The sequence below is a fragment of the Saccostrea echinata genome, unplaced genomic scaffold (assembly GCF_033153115.1).
Source record: "Saccostrea echinata isolate AGI-Se365-2 ecotype Australia unplaced genomic scaffold, CSIRO_AGI_Sech_v1 ptg000054l, whole genome shotgun sequence".
In the NCBI taxonomy this organism is placed as follows: Eukaryota; Metazoa; Mollusca; class Bivalvia; order Ostreida; family Ostreidae; genus Saccostrea; species Saccostrea echinata.
In genome coordinates this window covers 52,058,925-52,079,871 of record NW_026889803.1, presented here as the reverse complement: position 1 = coordinate 52,079,871, position 20,947 = coordinate 52,058,925, and the positions used below count along the sequence as shown (strand labels likewise).

The 20,947-nt window shown below is 32.9% G+C and overlaps 2 protein-coding genes across 2 annotated transcripts; one reads left to right on the top strand and one right to left on the bottom strand.

Annotated features, from left to right (window-relative positions):
- Positions 1-2,185: 2,185 nt before the first annotated feature.
- LOC133171792 (uncharacterized) lies at positions 2,186-2,990 on the top strand. Its single transcript, XM_061306596.1, has 4 exons — positions 2,186-2,232; positions 2,320-2,405; positions 2,540-2,659; positions 2,852-2,990. The coding sequence occupies exons 1-4, from the start codon at positions 2,187-2,189 to the stop codon at positions 2,984-2,986; spliced, it is 387 nt and encodes a 128-aa protein (XP_061162580.1). The 5' UTR covers position 2,186; the 3' UTR covers positions 2,987-2,990.
- A 903-nt stretch (positions 2,991-3,893) lies between these two features.
- LOC133172587 (b(0,+)-type amino acid transporter 1-like) lies at positions 3,894-20,388 on the bottom strand. Its single transcript, XM_061307509.1, has 12 exons — positions 20,196-20,388; positions 18,773-18,874; positions 18,336-18,575; positions 17,882-18,007; positions 17,663-17,762; positions 17,068-17,112; positions 15,229-15,352; positions 13,199-13,305; positions 12,400-12,496; positions 8,833-8,982; positions 5,568-5,736; positions 3,894-4,964 (listed from the first exon to the last, which is right to left on the bottom strand). The coding sequence occupies exons 1-12, from the start codon at positions 20,326-20,328 to the stop codon at positions 4,897-4,899; spliced, it is 1,461 nt and encodes a 486-aa protein (XP_061163493.1). The 5' UTR covers positions 20,329-20,388; the 3' UTR covers positions 3,894-4,896.
- Positions 20,389-20,947: the final 559 nt, after the last annotated feature.

Here is a 20,947-nt window from a genome sequence, read left to right as displayed (position 1 = left end):
CATGGATGACATCGAACCTACTCAAACTGAATCAAGATAAGACCGAGTCAATAATCTTCACCACAAGGCAGCATCAGTAGGATCTACCAAAATTACAACTTAAAGTTGGTGATAATATCATTGAAAGCGTGCCATGTGTAAATAACTTAGGTGTCATTTTCGATCAACACCTTACTATGGAAAAACAGGTATCCTCTGTCGTGAAGTCATATCATTTCCAAATACTAAGTATGCAATATTGGACGTGTACGACGCTTTCTTACAAAAGAAGCCTGTAAGACCATGGTGAACGCCGTAATCACTACCAGATTGGACGAAGGAGTTTCAAAGAACACAGTAGAACGGATGCAAAGAGTCCAGAACTCTGCGGCTCATCTAGTTACAGGATCATCGAAACGGGAGCACATTAATCCTACTCTAGCAGATCTGCATTGGCTAACCGTTTATTTTCTGCAACAATGAAATATATGGAGATAACGAACAGTATTCAAGCTCAAAAGTCCAATAAACAATACAAAATAGGAGCAGAGCAAACACGGACCTCCAAACATCAGAGGTGGGATCAGGTGCCATGGAGGAATGAGCATCCCCTGCCGACCGGTCACACCCGCCGTGTGCTCCTTGTCATGATCGGGAAATAACGGAAAAATCCGTCGACAATTCAGTGTGTAAATAATGGCCTAACAATTAGTGTGAAAAACGTCAGTCAGCATTTGACCCAATGATAAATTGTATTTGCTGATAAGGTCATTGTATCGACCATAGAACTTACGAAATGATGACTTAAAACGAGACAGCTGATATTCTTGTTTCATCAACTTATTTGTCAATAATTTACCTCGTTTTAGAAATTGTTCATACGTAAAGCATGCTCTTGCGTATCGAATCAACTGAGAGATATAAACCCCGTATGCAGGTGATGAAGATATATTGCTGCATAAGTAAGGGAAGTTGACGATTGAAAAGTTAAAGTCATCACGTTTATCATAAAGCTTGGTTGTTAGATTACCATTAACGTCTTTTTCAAGTAAAATATCCAAATATGAAACAGATGTGTCAGACTCTGTGGTATCTTTTATCTCAAGTTCACAAGGATATATCGTATCGACGTAAGAATGGAAATAGCCATTGTTAATTGACAATACGTCGTCGATATATCTAAATGTCGAGTTGAAGACCACAGCAAGTGTTTTCTTCTTTTCGCGTACAAGATTTTGGACAAATTCTGCTTCATATGAATAGAAAAAAAGGTCTGCTAATAACGGGGCGCAATTGGTACCTATGGGAATTCCAATAGATTGTTGGAAGACCTGGTCTCCAAAAACCACATAGATATTGTCAATCAGAAACTCAAGCATCTTTTCAATGTCAACTTCAGAGTACTTGTGTGAACAATCAGAATGTTTTTTAACAAAATAATTTTGCAAATGACCAATGACAAGGTAAGTATATTTACGAGTTCCATTTTTATTGAAGGAGCAGCTGTCAATGATATAAAATATTGACATATGTCTACCAATCGTTACATGGGTAAACTCCATCTTACATCGAGGATCTTATAGTTGAATAAAAACCCGCCAGATCACTGCGATCTGAGTCAACATCGTGGTTAGTTAATTCAAAAATCACTACAAAGACATATGGCGAACGCCGGCTCAGTTGGACAGCAACACTTTTTTGGAACGGCCTTCCTAATGAAATAAGACAGGCTCTCCCTGGACATTTTTAAAAGACTTTAAAGACGCATTTTTATAGAATAGTTTTTAAATACTTGGCGCACAAATTTTAGCAACAAATCTCAAAAGAAGTTGTTATATTCACAGTTCTTTTTTTAATGACGTAATTGTAGTATGTAATTTTAGAATCTTAAAGTTATAATTTCTAACACACATATTATGTTAAATTAATTAATTTACGATAGTTCTTAAATTATGTTTATATGCGTTTTATTGTACAGCGCTTTAGAGTAATTTTTAATAATATTTAGTGCTTTATGAATTTATTTGTTTTTATTTTATTATTATATCTACACAATCGAAAGGTTTTCAATTACTTTTTTGAAATAAAAAAATGGATCCTTCATGATTAACGGACTCTCAGCATGTACTAAGAGATGGGAAAGTTCACCGCTTATCTAAGTCCATTTGGCTTAATAGCGCACAAAGAACAAAACGTGACTAGGAAACATGGACGCCACATATCCGTTGTTTTGTTTGTGTATTTCCTCTTTGGGTAGGGACGTTTTGAGATTTACAATAACTTTTATTATGTTAGGAGAAAGTATACTAATAAAAAGCTATATGAAAATCTTCCTTTCAGTGTGCATGCTATCCTGTGCATTTGTACACGTGACAAAAGAACCATTTTTATCTGTGGCATGGCAATACAAATACGATCCAACTACGGTATGTTATTGAAATAATTTCAGACATAATTTGTTGTGCCAAATTTCTTAATGCAAACTATAGTCCTTTAAATGTTGTAGTCTCTGTGAAAATGTTAAATGAAAGTTATTTAGTTAATATTCGCGGATTTTTAGGGTATTGCCGCAATGAAAAATAGCTACAGACCAACTCCAAACGACACTTGTCATGTGTACAAATTAACAGACGACCAGAGACACGAGATACATACAATGGCTGGGGAGTTCAAAATAGAGGTATTGGCATGATAAACAGTTTTCATGTATTTGAAGTTATGAAATATAGTTCTGTTTAGGCTTAATGCTAGCACATTTTCTTTTAATCTTCGATATTGGTTACAAATTTTCTTTCAAAAACTATTAAATTAAAGGATTAAATAAAAGGATTAAATAGTAAACATTATTTTAAGTTCGTCATTCTATTCTTAGATAATGATGTATCAAGCGGTTTTGACTCAGCATGGAGAACCGATGACACCACAAGAATTGAACAAAACAAGTTTTTACATCTGGAAATACTGCTCACACCAACTAAACTTTATCAAATATAATTTTTATACATGAATCAACTAAAATAGTAAAAGAATATTTTAAAGGATTATTACATTATTACAATTGAAATAAGTGAAGATGACGAACTGTGATATAACTCATAAATCACATAAAAAATAACAATCAAGAACAAGACAAAAACACGGAGCCCGGGAAACACCAGAGGGGGATCAGGTGCCTATGAGGAGAAAACATTCCTTGTCAAGTTGTCTCTTCAATCGTGAGCACTTTGTATTGATCGGGTAAAAAGAGTAATCCGTAATCAAAGCTTGGTCTAAAAATAATGGTTTCACATTTAAAACATTTCAATCAATCAAATGAAGCCCACTCAGCAGAATGAAAGATAGACCCCAAAATATGAATTTCCTATTAGAAAGAGGGATAATTCTCTTTTTTTATATAACCTCACAAGCTGCCTGTTTGCAAAATATTTGATTGCATAGAAGAAATGATTTTTTATAAAGAGGCCAATGAGTCACAACAATCACCTGAGTCAAACTGGCTCCGCTTTTCTTGAAAAGATTCTTATTATTTTTTAAATTAATTTCACCAAAGTTCCTGAGTTTGCTAGAATATTCATGTGAACATGACAAAAACATAAAATTAAAAAAAAAACAAAACAAAACAAAAAAACAAAACAATTATTTCCTGTTTTTTTCTAATGAAAATATTTATAAACCCCTCCCCTCGGAGACTTGATTTAGATCTCTTGATCTGCTGATGATTCTTGCTTTTTAACATGAGCAGTCCCACAGGTAAGCATGCTGTTCCTTAAAGGAAAAACATCCCCTTTTATGGCCCACCCTACCCCAAGACTATCATTTGAGCAAATGTGAATCAGTACCCTACTGACTCTGTACTCATACATGCTTGTATATTAAAATGGCATTCCATCCATTAAAACAACGAAAGCGAGAGACCAAATTTCTTTGAATTTACTTGTTTGAATATATGCCTGAAATTTAATTTATTTTCTATATATTCCTTTGAAAAAAAATTGATCACCATTTTTTGATGCAACTCTACCCGGGGTCATGATTTGTACAAATTTGAATCTGCACTACCTGAGGATACCTGCTTATTAATATCACTTACCATTGCATGTTGTTCTTAAGAAGAAGAATTTTAAAGATTTCATGTATATATTTCTGTGTAAAACTTTGATCCTCTGCCTACCCCCTGTCTACCCCTGGCATAACGATCTTTTAAAAAAAATCTTTATAAATTTTCTTGAGAAAGACCAGGTCATAATTAGTCATATTTTGAAAGAAATTCCAGGTAGTGCAGATGAATGTTTATTGAAATCATGGCTCGTAGGGTAGAGTGGGGCCATGATTAAGGGATCAATTTTTTTTTTAAAAATGGGAATATGTTGAAAAATAATTGTAAAAAAAAAAATCCTCCTTTCCAAGAAATTGAAGCCTACGACTAGGCATATTAATATGCAAGTTGCACCATATGTTGCAGATTCAAGTTTGTTCAAATACTGATCCCAAGGGATAGTTTGGCTCCACTAATAGGATCATACTTTTACATTGGAATATATAATAAAATAATGTTTTCAGGAGTAGTAATGTTATACAAAACCATACATGTATTTATATGCAAAATTTTCTAAACCTTTATCATAATTATACTACTAAGGTTTAGATTTCTGTTCTAGACATATTTTACAAAATTGTCTAATAAAAGTCTGTAAGGTTGGTGAGTTCTCACAATCCTCAGGTAAATTATTACATATAGTTTTTTTAGATGATAGAAAGCTTTTTTAGTAAGATTTTACATAAAGCATTCAGAAAGTAATTTCAAACTGATAATGTTAATTGATCGGTCTTTTTTCTCCTCTTCCCCTTTAATCTTCATTTTACTTTAATAGCCTTAGAATGCTAGCAAATTGCTTCAGATATGGCAGCAGTTAATTATCAAAATTCAGGCACATATGGACTTGGACAAACTTCCATCAAGAGTTGTATAAACAATGTGACGCGTTCTGAAAAAGAAGTAAATTTACTTTAATCAACAAGAATGTTGAACACATCCACGTATATTTAATCTTTATGCAAATCATGTATGCATAAAGATCTATATCTGATAAAAGGACGAACATTAATATGGATCATAAAACAACAATTCAAAAAATGAGTCTGTATATTTTTAAGGTTCATTTAGTCGACTGAAAATTGGACATTTCCTGCTCGGTTTGTATCATATTGATAAGTATTTTTTCCTAATTGGGTCGTATTATTTGTAAACCTTCTTCTTACTGTAACTCACGCAACAAGATTTTAATTTGATTGAGTTAGCTGATCTTGATCTCATGCCCGACGAAACCGAAGGGGGGGGGGGTATTATGCCAATCTATACCTTCCAATATAATTCAAAGCTAATTTACAGTTTTGCTTCCTTTAAAATAACGACTGGCGACCTTATTTTACCTTTCAAGAATTTATTTTGCCACCCCACCCCCCACCCCCCCCCCCCAACCACACACAAAGAAAACCCAGAAATTGCTTCCCACGGACCTGTATTTTGACAAATATAACAAAAGAGATCAAAACAAATTTTCATCAGATTGATTTTTGTTCACACTTACTAAAACACCCTTTATTATTTTTGAAGCGAATAAATGGTAGATAAAGGAAAAGTCCGCCCACAATGAAAAGAAATGCATAGAGGAACTCTAGTCTTGGATCTTGTATGATCGGAGCCACCACCAAGTACAATGAACACAGCAAGAAAACGACTGGAAAGAGGATAAAGATCTACAAAAGAAAAATAATAAATCATGACCTGAATTTTGTAATTTTAGTGTAAAAGGTGAAGATAACAAACAGAGATCAATCTCATAAATCCAGGAAACAAAACTAAGTGTGAACAGGGCAAAAACACGGACCCCTGGAAACACAAGAGGTGGGATCAGTTGCCTATGAGGGGTAAATATCCTCTGTCGATCGGTCACTCCCGCCGTGAGCCCTAGGTATTGATCGAGTACATGGACTACTCCATAGCCTTTGGTATAAAATCAATGACCTAACAAATGGTATGAAACATATCAGACAAACTTCAACCCAACGACAGGTTGCATTTGCAAACAAGGTCATTAACCAAAGAATTTATAGGAAGCTGACTTTAAACGAGATTGTTGAAATTCTTATTATATCAACTTTGTCAGTAGCTTTCCTAGGTTAAAATTTGATCATAGGCGTCGGAAGCAAATTGAAAGTGGGGTGGCTAATTGAAAGTGGGGGGGGGGGGGCTAAACCAACGGAAAATGGTAAGCCCCAGTTTTCAATGCCTATATTTTGTCTATCTTTGAAGAAAAGTTGGGGACTAAGCCCCTCTAGCCCCCTCCCCACCGGTTCCGACGCCTATGTTGATCGTATTTGGAGCATGCTCTAGCGTATTGAATGTTGGGAGACATAGTATTCGACACAAACTTGTTTAATTGAATGTGTCTAGTGCTAAAATTTTTAGTAATGATTTGCTACAAACTTACCATTAACAATCATTATTTATTAAAAATAGTTTCTTTGATAGCTAAGTGTTTCTTACTGAAATCTTCAACATCAAAAATTTAATATTGCATGTTTTTGAAATAGACAATGTTTAACTTTCAAAATTCTGTCTCGAATAATGGGATAATATACATGTATTTTATCCATACGCGTAAACCCTTTATCTTGGCAGCTTAAAGAATCGGCATATAAAAGCGGGTTTTCTTAACATTTCTTTATTCATCTTTTAATAAATATTTTTTTTAATACTTTTAAATGTATTTGAATATGTTATAAAACTGAATCAAATTTTACTTAAACATGAAGTCGCCCGCGTGGCGTAGTGTTAGAACTTTTCTCTAGATTCGTACAGTAAGGAACTGATCCTTTCGTCGCGGGTTCGAATCCCATTGTCGGACGTTAGAGACCGTTCCTTCTGATTAGACCGTATAAACCGAGGTCCCGTCTCGCAGTAGGTGCTGGCACGAAAAAGATCCCTCACTGCTCAATGGCCCTAAGTGTCGAGTAAAGGTCTAAAATTTGCAACCCTCCACTGGCAGGTGGCATCTCAATATGAGTGAAAAATTCTCGAAAGGGACGTTAAACAAACAAACAAACAAAACTTAAACATGAAAACAAGAGACCCGTGTGTTACAACGTTTCACCTGAATCATCATGGCCAGGCAGTTATTCAGATTTGAAGGAAGCTCTAAACGCTGCACACTAAAGCGTTCTATGTGTAGGGTACTTTTATTCAGTTAGAGTGATCTGCCCTTACAAGAAAAATAGAATAAACAAATGGAAATCTACTGTTAATGCCACAATTTGTAACAAATCAAAGTATTCTTAATGTTAGACCTAGAATAAGTAATTGAATACATCATTTCCACTACTTTTCTCAATGTAAGTAAACAACAGTGATTTCTGTTCACAAATAGTTCATTGTTTTTGATTTTTTTTCCCTGGAGAAATAAAGCAGGTACCCTATGTTGAAAATGAAACAGATACACTGAATATATTCACTTTTATACGATATAAGTTACTCAGAGTCCAAAATACATTTTTCATTAGTGTTTAGAGCTTCCTTTAAAAGATTTTCCTATCTTTATTCCCATGAATCTTTTTGATCCTATGATGTGGCCGCTTCCTAGTCCCAAGTTGACATGGCATAACAGAACTTTAATCCATACGACATGGGGTTGCCTCAATACCAATATGACTAATGTGACCCGTTTGTTCTGGAGAAGATTTTTTATAGATTATTTTGTATACATGCATAATGTGAAATTTGATCCCCAAATTAAGCCCAACCCTAACAAAAGGGTTCTTTATTTGAATGAAAAATTTGAAACAACACAAATGGAAAATGTTTGCTTCCTACATGTAATATGATTTAATATGGCCCTGTCACTCTAGAAAAGATTTTTTATTTGTGTCCAATACATTTAGATTTAAAATTTTGATCCTCTATTGTGGTCCCACCCTGACCACAGAGGCCGTGATTTAAACAAACTTTATTCTGCACTACTTGATGTTGCTTGCATATTAATATTACTAATTGCTCTCCTGTTGTTCTTGCAAAGATATTTTAAAATTAGTCCTCTTTATTCCCATATAAAACGTTGATCCCTTATGTAGCCCGATCCTTTCTCACGAGGCCATGATTTGAACAAACGTCAATCTAGATTACCTGAGGATGCTTGCATATTGATTACCTAATCATGACCCTGTTCTTCTTGAGTAGACGATTTTTCTCTATATATTCCTTCATAAAATTCTGATTCACAATAGTGACCCCAATCTATCCCAGGGGGTATGATTTGAACAAATTTGATTATGCACATGATGATGCGTTCAAATTATTATGATTAATAGTGCCTCTGTTGTTATTGAAAATATTTTTAAAGATTGTTTTCTTGATATTCTCAAGTTAAAATTTAATTCCTATTATGGTTCTGCTTTAACCCAGGAGCCATGATTTGAACAAACTTGATATCGTGCTATACCAGGAAGCTTTCATGTAAATTTCATCTTTTCTGGTCCAGTGGTTCTTCTTCAGAAGATTTATAAATCATCCGCCCTATTTTTGCCTTTCAAGATTAATTCCCTTGAAAGGAAGTTCATTTGAAGAGACTGATTGCCCTTTACCCAAGAATACTTTGTGCCAAGTTTGATTAAAATTGGCCCAGTGGTTCTTGAAAAGAAGATGAAAGGTCAAACTTAGATTTAGAAGCTCACTTGAGATTTATTAAGGTGAGTTAACAGTTAAGCAAAGTGAAACAATCAGAATATGCATGGTTTTCTCTCATATATGTGTCAAAATATTTGACATATATGTAAAATAATATTATGTTCATTATTTGCCTTCATTGGTCTTTTAGCATCCTTCCACTTGAACCTCAATATAATTAGAGATATAATAGCTAACGCATAAAACATCCAGGCAGCAAAACTAAAGAAGTCGATCAGGCTTCCAATATCTCCAGGAATTAACATCAGCAAGCCGATCACGGTCTGAAACGAAACAAGACTTTCAAATACATACACTTACATATACTGTATATATTTATTTAATCTTTCAAATAACATGGAAGGAAGACAGGCGATTTTAAAAATTAATTGACACCCTTTAAAAAGTATAAATTGAAAGAGATGGTATTCAGCAATATTTTAGATTATTAAATCTTCGAAAATATTTTTGAATCCAAATTTTTGTTTTTAGGTATGTCACAACATTACAAAAGGTAGGTCACAACATTCCAATAGGTATGTCACAACATTCCAATCGGAAGAACAAAATTAAGCTTTGCTCTTCAATTACTTTTCTGTATGTTATCAGGTACACAAATATCAAAACACGAACGTCTTTAGAAACAGACACAGTACTTGCATTGGGAAGACTGTATACATGAACTAGTTCGACTTCTCTAAGAGAAGACAAAAAAAATGAAATGATGAATAAATGGAACATTAATTTATTTTAAGGGGTTTAAGTAGGCATATGTATATGTTATCGATTTTATCAAATTTATCTTGAACACTATTTTATAACTTTTGGCAACCTATAACATTTTTCAACATCACATGATCAACAAATCAGATCATATTGATTGAAGTTTTCTTAGTACGGTTAGTCCAATTATTGTTATATTTCAAAAGAATCATTTTAACTAAAATCCTCATTTTCATAAATATTTATATAATGCATGCGTATTATTGATCAATTGAATTTCACTCAAGATAAAAAAAAAGGATAAATCCGTTGGCAAGTGAATTTACTTGACCAGTTTGCTCTCTCCAAGAGTTAAAGCAGATTTGCTTTATTTCACCCAACCTGGATAAATAAAAGGCAGAGGAGAAAAGGATTATACAGCTACAAAGAATCCCGGTATTTATACATCAGAAATAACATTTCTAAATTCTTCATCATTACTTTATTAATTTAAAAACAAAATTGCCATCTTCGACTGTAAATTCTATATTTTGAGTTAAAAAGAACTTACTATTTATCTTTTAACCATTTATATTTCCAATTTTAGAATTTCTTCAAGTTATTTTATTTTTATTATGTAAACTATAAATAGAATTGTTTGACCAATCGACACTATATTTTGATTGGTTACACATTTGTCCAGCCAATATACAACCACGACCAAGCAAACAACTTACATTGGATAACATGACGGTATACACGATTTCACCAACGGAAAAGTTCAATGCATTCGTCACTTGCCAGACATTATATAAGACATTACATAGCAAATGTATATATATATATATATATATATATATATATATATATATATATATATATATATATATATATATATATATATATATATATATATATATATATATATATATATATATATATATATATATATATATATACATTTGCTATGTTTTTCTACTAAGCCAACTGTGCAATTGATTTGAAGTTCATTTTTGTGTATACTCACGCGTAGAAATATACACGGTGAAACTCGCGGTAAAGTAACGTCACAATGAGGCTACAGAGACGTTAATAAAAAAGGTACGATATAGGGCAGCAAGAAATCAAATATTGAGCATAATATTGTTGCTTTTGAACTTCTAAAATGTAAATATAAGGAATGTTTTTCAGTTAAGTGTGAATTATTGGTGTGTAAATCACACAGACTTGCACGTAGGCATATTTTTCATGAAGCGCTAGCGCGCTCCATGAAATATGCCTACGTGACAAGTCTGTGTGATTTACACACCAATAACTCACACGAAACTTAAAAACATTCCTTAATATATATATATGCAACTATCAATCCAAAGAAAATCGTAATCAACCTAGGCCAAATCGAGGTCGCTGTCATATTTCTGGACTGATAAATCCTTCATATTCGAAGCAAAAGTCAGTCATTGTTTAATATTTACATTTCCAATAAATTTCCCCTATGATTCTTTACAAAATAGAATACAGTTCATTTTCTCATGAACTACCATGAATAGGCATGAATATCTCCATTGTTACGTCATAATACCTTACTTGACGTCAAAACTATAGTGCAAACTGTTTTGATTAAAAATGGACAGTTGAATGGCGTTATTTGTGGCAAATCATCAGAAAAAATAATGTAAATATAAGAAATGAATTAAATTTTTGAAAATTCATGAGGTACATGAACCACAACGCTTCACGCCGGCATATTCATCATGAAGCGCTAACGCGCTTCATGAAATATGCCGGCATGAAGCGTCGTAGCTCATGTCCTCATGAATCTTCAAAAATTAAATTCATTTCTTAATTATATGATATTTTCATTGATAAATGTCTCATAATATTTTGTTTATTGTACACGCTTGTATACCTCTCACATATAACCATTCCATATTGCATTTAAACAAGCAAAGCCCGAAGATTGATGTATTTGTTAGTCCCCTGCCGGTGAAACCGGAGGGGACTATAGGTTTCCTCTGAGTCCGTCCGTCCGTCTGTCTGTCTGTCTGTCCCACTTGGTTTTCCGCACTTTTTCCCTAAACGCTTGCAGATATTAAGCTGATTTTTGGTATTGAATGTATCTTGATGAGTTACAGATTAAGTTTACATTTCGTTCCGTTTCATTGATTTTTGACTGAATTAAGGCTTTTTCAATTTTTAGGGGTTTTCCGCAATTTTCTTCTAAATGCTTTCAGATATTGAGCTGATTTTTCATATCTGACTTTACCTTGATTAGTTAAAGATCAAGTTTGCATTTCGTCCCGCTTCATTGATTTTTGACGGAATTAAGACATTTTCAATTCTTAACTGGAACCAGATTACAGTTGCCGGTAGGGGACTAGTATTGCTTATGCTCTCAGAATGCCTTTTGTAATTGCTTGCGTTTTGGGATTAACATCCCTGTTTTGAATACCGTATTTCCCGCCATCTGGATTTTTGGTAGTCAACAACTTGTTTAATTGTCATTATGCCCAGTACTAAATTTAAGCTTCAACTGTTCAAGCTAATGCTGTTTACAGAATCTTCCCCTTAACATTTAAACTTATTGCATTTGCCACAATCTTCCCATACATGGTGAGCATCCTTCACCGAAGCTGTTGCTAAATTTGGCCATTATTCGCCTTTTATTTTTCTACCCCCCATGATTTTGTCTTCCAGGTATTTCACTCTCCTAACATGTTGCAACTGATTTCCATTTCAATTATAAGGTGTTTGACGAACAAAAAAAATTATAAAACAGATAAGGCACTTACAGAATTCATCATGACTCCATACAGTCGGAAGGCTTAAGTTATAAAAATACATTCTTGTACCGGATTTGAGCACACTTTTGTACTTGATTTCTTTAATAAAAAAAGCATGGTTTTTTATTCATGTATTTTTAAATTTTATGTATTTTCTTTAGACGTATGATTATTTTACTAGTGTTGAATTTACTCAGCGTTGTTGTTCTGCTTTACCGTGAATATAACACATGGCATTGGAGTTAGACGTCGCACACTAACGTATGATAGTACTTCTGGGAACTGTTTCTCCCTGCCTGCAGCGTATAATGTTCTGAAAAGTACAAACATACATTTTACAATCCCAGATAAACATACATTTACAGCGGTTTTTAACAATTTGTAAGGACAGATGATACAAAGAAAAGTGAATGCCTGGATTGATAAATATTTTTGGATTAGTTTGATGGTATATATGATGCTCATATCCAATTTCTAAAATATTAAGAAATTGTAAGCTGTCTATGATGTTCGAAATACTACGTTTTAGCGGTCACCCTTATTAATCTTTACAACTTTTCTTCACTTTATTGTTGTAAAATTCTGTATAAAAAAATTAAATATATCACGCTAAACATTCATTTTACTTATATAAACATGACTTTAGTTGTTATTTTCCTGATTTTTTGACGAAAGGTTGTTTGTATTATCTTTCCTCAAATACGATTTACACAAGTGGATTTATATATCCTCGTAGTATATTCTAAAGAAAATTATAATTATATGGAATTTCTACACTAAATATTATTTGTTAAAAGTATATTGAATCTGATAACTTGACTTTCACGAAGAGTTTCTCTATATTTATCTATGTGAGTGTGTGAGATATTTTACATGTATAATAGAGTCTGTTTCAGAAAGTTCAAAAGCATGTAATCCTTATATTATTACCAATCTACCATTTTTTGATAAAGAAAATTATTTCTTTTCATTAAATACGTGTACTATTATTATTATAGTAATTTGATTGAATTACCTGACGCCGGCAAAAAGTGTACCATTGGCAGCACCAAATGTTGAGCACATGACAAAGATGGGCATTACAATGGCAACTTGCTTACCAAGAACGATTTTAGCCCAGTCCTGTCAACACATATACAGTTACGAAGTTCATTAACATTAAATTATATATCACATTATACTACATGTATCTCATGAATAATGGTATATTCATATTGATAAGAGCATTCTATAGTAATTTGACAAAGTCATGTTTGACAAAGTAAAAGTAATATAGTCTGCACTCTTTGCTTTTTTTTTTTACTTTTAAGCTCTCAATGCTTAATTACCTTTTTAAACTAGAATGTTCTCATCTGAGTTTGATTAAAATGCGTCGACAATTTGCAAACAAAAGACACCTTTTAGGTACATTTTATTATCTGTTTTAAAATTTAAGATTTTACACAACGTTGTCTGCTGAATCTCCCAGAGAAGAGAAAATAAAAAGATAAAATACATTTTCCAAAATTCAATAAACATAGCCACATCTTGGAGATAAATCTATACCACAGGCACATCAATTTCACAATACATGTATTGGTAAAGGACTTCCTAATGCCCTGTTCACACGGAGAGTTTAATTCGCAATAAATTAATTATCATCATATACTATTATTATACACAGATATACAGGAATATGGAAGAAGATTTTTCAATAATACATTATCAGTGTTAGTGGACCTCAATATTGGACTCAGAGGACATAAATTCTGTATTTTGGAGATGAACTTACTCTTCTCATTGTGGTCATGCATACACACTCTCTATTTAATGTCCAGAAATAATTAATATTTATTTTTAAAAACAATACATTTACAATATAATAACGATCAACTCGATCGACATCTTAAAACCCAGGGGGTAAATTGGTGGTAAGGCCTTAAAATCTCATTATCATCATGAAAAACAATTTGTTTGTCCAAGATCTTTTTGAAAAAAAAACATGTCACTATAAAAATAAAGTTCCAATCCTTGAGATTGAACGTTTTGAGCCACAAAACATGCGTTTCACAATTTTTATTGTCTGTGTGCTGTTTCGTTAGACATCAATATTGTCTGTTACTTTTCAAGAGATAAACAAAAAAGTGTAAATGTATACATGATATAGTACATTTTCAATAATTGATCAACTTACAGCGTCTTGTAGTCTGTTTTTTTAGCGTAAAAAAAACTTCAAAAAGCTAAAATTGGTCTGCATTTCCAAAACCAGACTGTCTAAAATGCATTTTTAGAATACACTTTTAAAATCAACTATGATGTGCTAATTCAGGTTTATCTAAAGTGCTACTATGAGTAAAAAATTGATATTATATTCCTGCATCATAAGACCAAAGATATTGTTGAGGAGTGAAGCGTGGTCTCGTTTCTAATTGAATTAACTATATACATGTTAAAATTAAATTTCAATGCGTTTTTAGTAAAAGAAAAATCAGCCAAAGTTTAGAAATAATTAGATATATCAAACACTTACAATAAAATTTTAATTGTATAATAAAATAAGTGTATCTTAAAGAACCGGTCCCCAAACATACTTACATTAAAATATTGGTAAACGGTTTATTGTTTAAGCTCAACATGCACAGATGTAATAAAAAAGACTATTTAAGATTTCATGTCGACACTTGGGGACATATAATCATCATCTGTTGAAAACCTACAGAATGTTGTATTTATTTGTTGAGGACAACTAAAATAAATGCAAGAATGCCATGATCGGGTTTGGGTTTGTCACACCCTTGGAAAAGTGGAATATATATATATATATATATATATATATATATATATATATATATATATATATATATATATATATATATATATATATATATATATATATATATATATATATATATATATAGATTAAAAGCTGAAGAATTAAAAGTCGAATTAGATTAAATTACATGTAACTGTGTAACTGAGGAATTTTCACATTAAGATCACCAGTATCAACTGGAATTTTTTTTTTTTTTTTTTTTTATTTCTATATTCTTTTATTAATTAACTCACCACAGCAACTGCATGAGAATTGAGAAGTCCATCTTTTCCTAGTACAGCAAGATATGAAATGTTGGTCAAAACATAGACGAAAGTCACCAAAAGTACTCCAATGGTATTAGCACGGGGCAAATTTCTGTATGAAAACATGCCATATACGAAAACTTTGACTGGAAGTAAAGAAAGATATTTTTTTCTTACAAATAATTGCACATTTTTACCACTCTGACCCCAGACATCTTGATTCAAAGGACATAAAAAATGCAAGTTTTAACAAGCATTCTGAGAGTATTGCATTAGCAATACTAGTCCCCTACCGGCAAGTGTAATCTGGTTCCCGTTAAGAATTAAAAATGCCATAATTCCGTCAAAAATTAATGAAGCGGGACGAAATGCAAACTTGATGTTTAACTTATCAAGGTAAAGCTACATACCAAAAATCAGCTCAATATCTACAAGCGTTTAGAAGAAAATTGCGGAAAACCCTTAAAAATTGAAAAGGCCGTAATTCCGTCAAAAATCAATGAAGCGGATCGAAATGCAAACTTGATCTGTAACTCATCAAGATACACTCACATACCAAAAATCAGCTCAATATCTGCAAGCGTTTAAGAAAAAAGTGCGGAAAACCAAGTGGGACAGACAGACTGACAGACAGAGGGACAGACAGACAGACAGACAGACAGACAGACGGACAGACAGACAGACAGACAGACGGACAGACAGACTCAGAGGAAACCTATAGTCCCCTCCGGTTTCACCGGTAGGGGACTAATAACAGACAAAAAGAGATAGCAGTAGACTAGATCACGAATGTGTCTGAGGTGAATAAGTGATACAGTCAAACCTCGTTATCTCGAACTCATAGGACCGAGAGAAAATATTAAGATATCCTAAGATTCGAGATAACCAGGGTAAAATACTTAAAGATTAAGAGGTTAGGACTTCCAAATAACTGCGAAATCCACGGTAGGCGTTGGCAAAAATAAAAGACCCTCAAATGACCCCGATTGCCGAGTATAAATCTATATTTAAAAACCATCACCGGTATACATGTATCGTGTCTACTCTATATGAGTGGATAATTCTCTAATGGGACGTAAAACAGCATACAATCAATAAATCTAAATGAAAAGAAGTCTCTTGCTGTGGTTTTCAATTCGACATGTAGATATATTGACAATGTTTCATCAATTAACTACACTATCATTTAACTATATATTGTTTTTCATTCCTAAGTTTATTCGAAATACATGTTTTTCATAGAACTAGATATAAAAGACACTACAGAGTCTGACACATCTGTTTCATATATGGGTGTTTTACCATAGAAAATGGCAAACTGACACATAATTTTTATGATAAATGTTATGACTTCAATTTTCATACAAAAGTATATGTTCCCCCTCACTTCTGACTTAATATGACTAGGAAAGTCCTTTAACCCACTAGTACTTATTTAATAATTACTTTGATCTTCGGGTCAAGGCAAGGACATATAGGTGGAATTCTTTGCCAACCTTCCGAAATACAAACTCAATGTGGAATACAATCAATGAACTTAGTGGGTACAATGTTCTCCATTTTGAAAATAAGACCCTGACCCATTTTGTTCATAAATTGCCTCAAGCTCTCTTTGAGCATGCTGATCAAATTAAATTAATGTCACACAACTCTTAAATTTTGGTTTCAGAATTATATACTCTCTGGACACTGTTTTAGCTCGATAAATGAAAGTACGTATATACACTGTACCTTATGATATTGAGTTGAAAGTTAACAGATTTTTTTTTTTTTTTGCCAATTCCTGGAAAGATAAACATTTGAAAATTTTTTAACGTTTCCACTTACGTGTAAGGATTTTTTAGCTCCTCTGTAATGAAATTCAAATTATTCCTACAAAAAAAATATTTCAACGTAACATGAAAACAATGAAAAGGAATTAATTGACATAATTCTTATTGTGTATTAATGAAATTGGACCAATTTCAATGCAAATTTTGAGGCCAATTGAACTTCATAAGAACCTTATTTCCCGTTTTTCAATATATAGACATTAACATTGTCAAGAACATTTCTATGTTGTATACATGTATATGTCATGATATTAAAATAAGAATATGCACTGTACTACTGAAAGGTATTAAATTAAAATACGTCATCATCATTTCTCAGTTACATTGTATGAAATAATGAAGGCGTTCAATATTACATTCAATTTCATTACTATTATTTTTACAATTTGGCACGTAAGCCCGAATTGCTAAAAACAATATCAACTTGCTTTACAAATATTGCATTGATGAACAATGAGATAAAACTGGTCTATCACTCAGGGTAAGTTTCATTGACACTTTGATGAAATCAATAGGATATTATAAAATGAACACGGTATTTTAAGTCGTCTAAATATAAAGCTTCATGTATGATAATAAATAAACATTACCATCCATCGTAAGCCCACAAGGCATCATAGAAAGCTAGAGCTATTCCAGACGGAGAATTCGTGGAGTCTTCAAATCCGTTCTGAAATGTTTTCACCTCTTCTAAAGTGTAACATGGAATGAAAGTATGAATAGATGATTACGTATGGAATTAAAATATGAATAGATGACTATGTAAAGAAGAAAAAGAATTTTAAAAAAGGTTTTATAATACATGTTACCTTTCCCTAGCCAGACAAGACCGCCAATAACAATGATGATGAGAGCTATCAGCTTAGCCACAGTGAAAAAGACCTGCACACTGGCTGCAAATTTGGTGTCCCAGCAATTTATTATTGCAAGAGTTACTGTTGGACAAAACAACAACGCCAGTTATGATTTAGCAGTTGGATAAATGCAAAAATATCTTTGTTTCGCAAAAATACTAAATTTTCTTACTATAGGCCAGTTGATATACCATATATTAAATACTATTAAATAACAGATAAAGCATACCGTTGGATATCAATATGTCAATGTTTTAAATCTATCAAACTTAATAAATTGACGTAATAAACCCAATCAATTGACGTAATGAACATTAACAGGTATATTTTACCACCGATTTCCCTAGAAAGTTATGCAATGAAAACATCAAATTTAGAAACACAGTTTCCAAATTGCTCAATTACTTACTCATTGCAAGAGCAGCGATCACTTTCTTTGGTACCGGCTGCTCTCCACACAAGTCGAATAAAGCAATGAAGTACTCTGCAAAGGTAAGACAGATGATGGCCATGGAGGATGGGTTGAGCACTATGATCTTAGTCCATGCAAATAGGTAAGCCATCACCCTTCCCATTGCGACCATTATATAACTGTACTCTCCTCCTGACTTTGGAATTAGTATCCCAAGCTCCGCATAGGAAAGAGAACCTACAAATATACATACATGTATGTATACCATGTATTTACAATGTGATTGCGAATATTATATTCATATAAATAATTCGACATTTTGCTAATCGAACTTTTATTATCCAAAAAGTTTTCAAACCTCTATTTTTATAGATGACACAATTTTTATTTGCAACAAAAACAAGTTTTATATGTAAATAGATGTATATAGATACCAGTGAGAGATAGGAAACCTACTGCAGCCCATACCACAAGACTTAACCCCACAGATCCTGTCTCCTGAAACACTCCTTTAGGGGAAATGAAAATACCTGAACCTAGAGGAAAAGTACAATTTGTCATGATTCCTAGACAAAATAAATATAAAATAAGATAAAACAGATAAATAAAAGATACAAAAAGTAGTCAACATGGCATATACACTAGACAAAATTGCTAACGCACGTACCACTTGTAATTCTGGTTTGTTAATTGAACATTTGCCTAATCGGTGCTAGTATATCTAATACGCCATTTTTCCCCAATAAAGTGGAATTCATAAATTTCTTGTGTCATGACAAGACCCTTATATGACTTTCTTGCTCAAAAAAAAAAAAAAAAAAAAAAAAATCGGAGGCGTGCACTGCGCACTGTTTTTGCCATGCAGATATGAAGTTTGTGATTACCGATGGTGGTCAGTGAGCTTGCACAGAAGCAATCTCCAAGTTAAAAATCAAAAATTAACTGCGATTAACTATAATATTGCCTAGTAGTCACACAGTACCTTGCTGACCATGCCCAGTTCACCCTATTTCTTATTCCCCAATTTTGTGAAACAATCTTGAAATTTCTTAATGCCTTGGATATCTATAGAAAACATGTTAATGCTTGTTACTTCATCTGCAACAATTTTTCACAAGAAGAAAGAATAATCTTTTATTTGTTTTAATTTATTTTTAGTCGCCCGCGTGGCGCAGTGGTTAGAGCGTCTGCTCTAGAGTTGCGAAGTAAGGAGTTGATCCTTACGCGGTTCGAATCCCACTGTGGGACGTGGAGACCGGTTCTTTGATTGAAACCGTATAAACCGAGGTTTAAACCGTGTCGCAGTAGGTGCTAGCACGAAAAAGATGCCTCACTGCTCAATTGCCCTAAGTGCCGAGTATAGGTCAAAATTTGCAGTTCTCCATCGGCAAGTGGTGGCATCTCCATATGAGTGAAAATTTCTCGGGAGGGACGTTAAACAACAACGACAAAACAAACAATTCATTTTTACGGACACCATACTGACTGCTTTAGCAGGCTCTTCTAGAGTCAAACGCCGCATACAGTATTTTTAATAAGAACAGACATAAAGAACACAAATAACAAATAGAAATTTATCCCTTCAAAGAGTGTGAGCACACTTTTCATTTTTCTGTGAAATGGTTACGCTTCAGTTAACATTGTAATTATTTATCAGCTGAGACATTTAAATGCCTCATTCTTTACTTTGGTAACAAATTTATACATGTATATCAAATACATCATAAACAAGTTTTGAATAGTAAAATATTAATTTTTTTGGTGGGTCTTATTTGCAATTTCGTCTAGTGTACTTACAAAAACAGAAATAAAATAAACTTTATTTATAACAATTCTTGTAATGTCAGAGTTTCCTACCTATAATGGTCCCCACGATTATAGAAGTTCCACTGATTAATCCGAGGTTCCGTTTAAGCCTAATCCCACCTTTAATTTCAACGTTCACCTGTGGGGCCTCCCCACTGTTTACGCCCCTTTGTGATAACTCCATACCCCTTCCTCTACAGCATAAACACGTATTTCAACAGGTTTCTTGTATGTAGTGACATGTTTTTCCATACAAAATTAAGAGAGCTTTTATGAAGTTGTACCAGCTGCAACAGAGTAAAGTGATCGTAGAGTCCAGACTAATTTGTGTTATGCATATTATTGTTTATCATCTTAAGATCACAAACGTTTATAGAATGCCTCATTTAGTTACGCAATTATTCTAAAGAGTATTAAGTGTAGTAAAAATATTTCAAGTAAGCTTGACAAAAATATATAGTTATAATTATAATGTGTTTATTTAAGAGAAATATAGGCAAAATAAAAAGAGGAAGAAATTAAGAAAACAGGATGAAAGCTTTTTCTGTGATACGTTGAAGTTTATTGGCTTGTAAAAGACTGCTCTGAAACGCCTTTATGGAAGCTTTTAAGATTTTCAAAATTAAAATTACAGGAAAGATGTCCAAAAGTTTCAAATTATGAAGTTGTATTTATTCTTAAGTAGCCGATCCGTAACACGATATTGAAAGAATGTTTCTTTTATCACAATATACATTTATTGCATGATAGTGAAGGAGACATGAAGATTTCCTCGCCCATGAAAAATCATATTATATATGATT

Coding starts and splice junctions, on each gene's coding strand:
- LOC133171792 (XM_061306596.1), top strand. CDS start 2,187: ATGGACGCCACATATCCGTTGTTTTGTTTGTGTATTTCCTCTTTGG. Junction 2,233..2,319: donor TTTGTGTATTTCCTCTTTGG/GTAGGGACGTTT, acceptor TCTTCCTTTCAG/TGTGCATGCTATCCTGTGCA. Junction 2,406..2,539: donor ACAAATACGATCCAACTACG/GTATGTTATTGA, acceptor GCGGATTTTTAG/GGTATTGCCGCAATGAAAAA.
- LOC133172587 (XM_061307509.1), bottom strand. CDS start 20,328: ATGGAGTTATCACAAAGGGGCGTAAACAGTGGGGAGGCCCCACAGGTG. Junction 18,875..20,195: donor AATCGTGGGGACCATTATAG/GTAGGAAACTCT, acceptor CTTTTCCTCTAG/GTTCAGGTATTTTCATTTCC. Junction 18,576..18,772: donor AGGTTTCCTATCTCTCACTG/GTATCTATATAC, acceptor GTATATTTGTAG/GTTCTCTTTCCTATGCGGAG.